At 41.1% G+C, this 6,414-nt stretch overlaps 1 protein-coding gene across 1 annotated transcript; it reads left to right on the top strand.

Annotated features, from left to right (window-relative positions):
* The first annotated feature begins 2,328 nt into the window (after positions 1–2,328).
* Positions 2,329–4,116, top strand: LOC6505955. Its single transcript, XM_001964644.3, has one exon. The coding sequence runs from the start codon at positions 2,452–2,454 to the stop codon at positions 3,604–3,606; it is 1,155 nt and encodes a 384-aa protein (XP_001964680.2). The 5' UTR covers positions 2,329–2,451; the 3' UTR covers positions 3,607–4,116.
* The last annotated feature ends 2,298 nt before the right edge of the window (positions 4,117–6,414 follow it).

Raw genomic sequence — 6,414 nt, 5'->3', positions numbered from 1 at the left:
AATTTTAAATAACTTTAGATAGTAATTTAAAACTGAATATATTTGGTTTTTGCTTTGAAAAAAGTACAGAGCAGTCCTTTGTTTTAGACGTACCCCTTTGTACCTCCCAGAAATTATCGAGCCGGGCCAAAAGTTGTCCTGCAGTTGACAACCCAACCGCTTTTTGGCCGGCCAACAATGCATGACTGACCCTGTCAATAGCGGCGACCCCGAATCCATTTAGTTGCTTCGCCATATATGAGATATTTAATGCATATGCAATATGGATTGTCGAGGGGTGTGGGGACCGGGGAGTGTGGCAGGAAAGTGCGTCCAAAATTCATGTCATTGTTTCGGCGGACTGTAGCTGGAGACTGCATTTTTGCCTCCATTTTCCTGCTGACATTGAGTGCTCCGACAGGCGACGTGTGCAGAGTCCTTCGTTTCGCCTCCCCGCATTCTTTTGGATCCTTTGCATCCTTTATGGCTGAAAGCTTTTGTCGCTGCCGTGCCACTAAACATGTCTCCCATGTGGAGACCCCTGATTTTTGCACTCCTGGCTGTGATCCAAAATATAACTTAAGTTTCTGGTCAAATGAATTTGGCAAAGGTAGCAGCCAGCTCGAAAAATTCGAAGCATACTTTCAGGAGACGTTGCCAGCACAACTCGAATTTATGCAAAAATTTCAGCGAAAATGTTATTTTTGCTTTTGTGACACAACTCGTGGAGAAGTCACCGCAATTGGCAGTTTAAGTGGCTTTTGTTATAAGTTTTTTTCCCATTTTTTCTTGGAGTTCGTGGTTTTCGTTTTTGCTTTGTCACCTGTTTTTTTGTTTTAGCCAACCCATGGAAACTTTTTACGATCTTGTCAACATTTTGAGTTGAGTGCATTTTTACGCCTCGTCCTTGCCGGTGGTTGCGGTGGTTCAGTGGCTCAGAGGGTTTCAGCGGGGTCTGGGGCAGTAAAATCGAAAAGTAATGCAATAAAATTCGCTTTCATTAAAAGCATTAAAATAGGTTTTTGACATGCCATAAAAATTGTTTTCACGTAAACGCACAGTGTGATGGAAAACTGCTGCTGCCACATTTTTCCGAGGGCAGTCTCTGGAGAAGGGGCACTGGGAAAGCTTCACGCCACTTCTAAATGGGAATTTTATTGTTCTGGGAGCTGTGGCCGACGCATTGCCATTAGTAGCTACACGGTACTCCAGCTCACCTAGGTATCATAAAAATCAAGAAAGCGAATCTCCAAGATATATGCAACTTTGGTGCGTTAGGGAATTCCTAGCTCACACATGAATTCTTTTAAGAGCTATGTAGGTTCTCATGAGATAGACCAGTTTGGTTATTGGTTCTGGAAAAAAATAATATTAAATCATAATATTTTCCAGCTTTACCAAATGCCCAACATAAATTCAAGAAAATATTAGAATCAAAAAATATTCGTATTCATGGCAATTAAATGCAGACTTTATAGGTGGTATACCTCCTCACGCTTAGACACTGAAAAAATGTTGTATTTACTTGAATTTATAAGACCGAATTTTACTAGTTTATGTCTAAGTGTAAGATGTTCAACAATATGTTAAACAAGTTAACAAGAAATCTGCAAAACTAATTAAACCTCTACATAAAAAAGTAAAACTATTTTTGCAAGTGTTTTCCTGGGTTGACTTTTCCAATATTCGTTGGCCACATTTGGGGGACGAAACTCTTCGAATGGGGAATTTTATTTCAACATTATTAACTTCAAATTACGCACACACAAAAATCTGTCTGTCGACAGGACCGACAGAAAAGTCAATGTCCAATCCTTAATTGCAGGGGACAGCGTGTGGCGAAAATATTTTGCTCAATGGATGGCTGCGAAATATAGTAAATATTTTCATGATGTAATAAATGAAATTAATTTCAATAATTGCAGCAATTCTGGTCTCTGGATCTCATTCGGTCGCTTTGATTGCGTTCTCTCGTTGTTGGCCTTTATTTAGGCCACTTATTTTATTTTATTCCGGCCATGGCGATGACCATGAAAACTGCTTAATCGGAAGAATGAATATGAACGTTCCAATTGTTTTGGCAGGCGGGGAGGAGATAATAAGCAGAAAACATAAATAAAATCCAAATGTTTTCCTTTTCGTTGCTCTTTTTATTTCACTTTCTGTTCTGATATTTTTCTATCTATATTTATTTTTTTTGCAGCTACAGCAGCATTTTTAATATGGAAAAATTCGTTGTCATATTCTGGACTCCCCGCCCCAATGAGGGACTTTTATGCGAGCGTGTTTTCTTCGCATTTATAATGCGAGGGCCATATATTTTCATGAACACTATATTACGAAGGATAAAATTGGGCACAAGCAGCAGGATTCCTTTGACAAAACAATCACACGAAAAACACTAAGAGTACAAATTACCCGAAATTCTGAACAAGTTTTTTTTACGTTTTTATATTTATAGGGCTAAAGGATATGGATACCATTTGTAAGTTTTTAAATACCGATATCTGCGAGTTGCTGAGACAGTTGTTAAGCAGTCTGGGCTATGGATCGTGCAACAAGGATACCAGTGGCAGAAAAAAAGAGGGCAACCAACATGGCAATTCAAATGGAAAACAAAAGATGGAAAATGGAAAAAATGAAGACAATCAGAAGGAATGCTTCGTGGTTAATCACGCCAGCTATACAATCCGCCACAAGTATCCGGATCCCTTGGTCACCTACGATGGTGAGGCGATGGGTGAGCCTCGTTTGATTCGCTTCTCCGATTTATGCAACACCAAAGTGGCCTCAATGTTCAAAGGTTGCCCCAACGAGAAAGGGCAATGCAAAGAGAAGCGCGGCGAGTGTGAGGTTAAATGCGAAGAGGAGTCTTCAGAAGCAGAAAGCTGCTCGGAGAAAATGTGCCAAGAGGACTCAACAGCGGAATACGAAAGTGCTTACAGTGAAAATGGCGAAGAAGACTTGTTATCTGAACAGAATTGTTCTTTGGTGTCTAAAAGCGATTGCGAATCCCAGATGCAATGTCCTGTCATAAAACAGGAATACTGCGAAAAGCAGTGCCAGACTTCGTCAGCAAAGGTTTGTGACGCACATTTGGCAAAGAAATGCAAGCCAGAGCCCTGCCTTGCGCAGGAAAATATACTACATTTGGTGAAAACCCTTTTTCCGAAGGATCCTTTTACTGAGAGGTGCAATGGAAAGGAAAATAAAAGACGAAGTAAGAACCCGTCGTACGAGAAGCAATGCGAAGCAACTGAGAAATTGGCCAAAAAGTTGTACAGGAAATTCGTTGAGAAAAAGTGTGATGCCACTGATTCACCTGCCTGGAACTGCCTGACCCCCGCCCAAAAGCTGCGTTTTCAGTGGAAAGCCATTACGGGTGATGAGCTGCAGAAGACCCCCTACGACAATTTTCGTATTAGTTTCATGAAGAGCTTCTGCCAAATGAATCCCCGGGCCTCGGGTCGCCGATTGAGAAAAGAATTGCGAACGCACTGGTGTCAACTGGAGCGCTGTCAGCGGTTGCCGTTCGCGCTACAGGCCTTACTGTACTACGTGTCCCAGGGCTGTGTGGACCCAGAAGATCACTGTGCTGTGCGTGAACTTTTTAGCAGATTGCGTTAGGCCGAAGGCGTTCCATTTGCATTTCCATTTTTTCGATTTCCCATTTTATACGAACCAGATGTTGTGGCCAATCTATTTTCGTGCGAAAAACTCAAAATCTGCAGCCCCACTCTACCCCTTCTGGAAGCCCACGGTGCTGGATGCTCTTGAACCAGATTCGCTGTGAATAATGGATCCTATACTTTTCGCCAAGGTCGTTCTTGACATGGCATTGCCACTCGATTAACAATTAACGCGGCAGCAGCGTTCAGCATTCAAGGTCGCGCAGAATTAAGACAACAAAACGAGTACCACACCACCCAGCATCCCGATAGATGTGTAGTAGGAGGAGGCCAAATCAATTTCCCATGCGCATATATTAGCCATAAAAATTTGTTGTACTCCAAACAGAAACAAATAAAACAAACGAGAGGCAAACTTTTTAAAATGTAATTTCGATGCCCGGCAAATAAATAAAATAGAATTGTGGCAAATCGAAAGTGAGCCAAGGAGCCAGGGAAAATCAAAGTCCGCATCAGACATTATGCTAATGGAAATGGGAATGGTAAGAATGGTAGAGTCTGCGGCTGGTGTTGGGTTTTTATTGAAAAGTCAAGAAGGCAAAGGGGGTGGCAACCGGGAAAACTTACAGAGGGACAGGCCCGGACGGCGTTTATGGCCGTTGACAACTTTCGGCTGGGCCGGCATAAAACGAAATGAAATGGAAAACTAAACCCAGAATGGAAAACTCAAATGGCGAACGATTCGCCACGTTTCACGATTCAAACTCTAACTCAAAAGCCGAGTGCCGCTGTATCGAAGGAGTCGCAATTTATTGTCCTAGATATTGACTTTTATAGTGGTCCGGTCCCTTTCCCTTTCCTTCTGCGACTCATAATGCGAATCTCTCACGGATTTCGGCGAATGCTCATCTCGAGAATCGAGAAACAATTGGCATTCGAGGATTTCGCATGCCTGCCATTGCCAGACCAAGTCCAACCCTTCCTCCCAAAAATCCTTTCCACCCATTCTCCTTTTTTTATAGCCGACTGTTGCAAAGATTTTGTTGTTTTGATATTCGGCAGTTTTATTGCCTCGACCCAAGTTCGCACCTCAATTTGTCTTCGTAAATGTGAAAAATGTGGAAATTAGTTGGCGGTCCAAGCGGTGGCATCCGCCCCTTTTCCTCCAATTTTACAGTGCTTCCTCCTTCGGTTGGCTTTATGGCCAAACATTTCATCAATCACAGGACATGTCACACCTATCAGGGCCGCTGACGCCTGGATCAGATGCAGATCGCCCCTCACCCTGAATCCTTTCCCTATCCCGTTTCCCGTTCCAGAAAGCTGTGGCGAATCGTAAAAAAAGGAGTGTGAATGCCACGCCTCTTTTCTTTGAGTGTTTGCGAGTGTGAACTTAATGGCTGAGTCAGGGTTCGGTGGCACACTTAAGGACACTTAACTTTCGGAGGTAATTGGGCATGGCCCTCATTATCAGATGTTAAAAAAAAAGTTTAAAATTCAAGAATTTAGTCTGTAAATATTAAGGGAAATAAGAAAGGAAGAATAAGAATAAGAAACCATATATGTATAAAGGAAAGACGGATTAAAGAGGGCTTTGAAAGTTTTTAATCGAAAGTTTTATTGTCGTTTAAAGTATTTTAAGTAAGAATCGCATATGCTTCCATGCTTTTATCACTATTTTTTAAGAGAATCCTTTAGATGAAATATTACTTATAATCCTTTTAAAATTGATCAAATTTTTTGAAGGAGCTACCCTATGTATTGGTGACACCAAATTTTCCCATATTGCCCGCTTCCGGTAGCCATAGTCCTCCCAATTTACATCCGATTTAGGCAGTGGCGTAGATAGCTTTTTGATATGGGGGGGATATGACTCAGAATAATATCCTGTTTTTTTGTAAGTTTTATTTTACACTGCGATAATAATCCACAATCTGCGTTAATAATAATAATAATGCTTTACTGCACAGTCATCGCGTAAAAATGTGTTTCTTTTTCAATTTTGAGATTATATCATCTTATAATTCTCAGACCCAAGGGGGGGGATTGATCCCCCTGATCCCCCCCTATCTACGCTACTGGATTTAGGAATCGTGTACCTTTTGTCATCAACGCTTCGACTACCGCCATTTCTTATTTAAAATATTTCTTAAAACTCCTTAAATTTTACTAATTTTTTGGAGGTGCTACTGTATATAGTGGTGGCATTTCCAAATTTCTCCACTTTACCCGCTTCCGGTAGCCATAGCTCTGCCTATTTGCAACCGATCCAGGAATAGTTTACCCTTTTGTTTTCATAGCTTTGAGTACCGCCTTTTCTCATTTAAAATATTGCTAACAATACGTTTCAGGTATAAAGGTTTCAACATTTTTTCCAAGTTATTCACGAATGACGAAAGCTCGACTTATATTTCAAGTTTTGGTTTGATTTCGTTTCTGAAAATAAACTTTAGCTCGCAGAATATGAGCCCAAAACTTGAATGATTAAGTTTGATTCCTGACAGATTTCTGGTCAGGGCTTCATAAATATTTTTGCCCTCTTGCCAAGGAACATACTCATCCATTTTTATGCAAAGTCGCAGGGCAAACACAAAGAAGAACCTGGAAACCAATGGACAAACAACATTTGTCGATATAGCCTAAAATGGACCCAATCAACCCCGAGAGCAGTTCCCTTTCTCCAGTTTTTTGCCATTAACATAACAATAATTATGGACTGACCATTTCGCCTGGAGACATTCTGCAAATATACCACCGAGTGGTTTTATGTCGATATTTGTATGTATATGGGATTCTGCAGTCATAA

Source organism: Drosophila ananassae, chromosome 2L (genome assembly GCF_017639315.1).
Source record: "Drosophila ananassae strain 14024-0371.13 chromosome 2L, ASM1763931v2, whole genome shotgun sequence".
NCBI lineage: Eukaryota > Metazoa > Arthropoda > Insecta > Diptera > Drosophilidae > Drosophila > Drosophila ananassae.
Note: the sequence above shows the minus strand (reverse complement) of the source record. Positions and strands in the feature narration are given on the sequence as shown.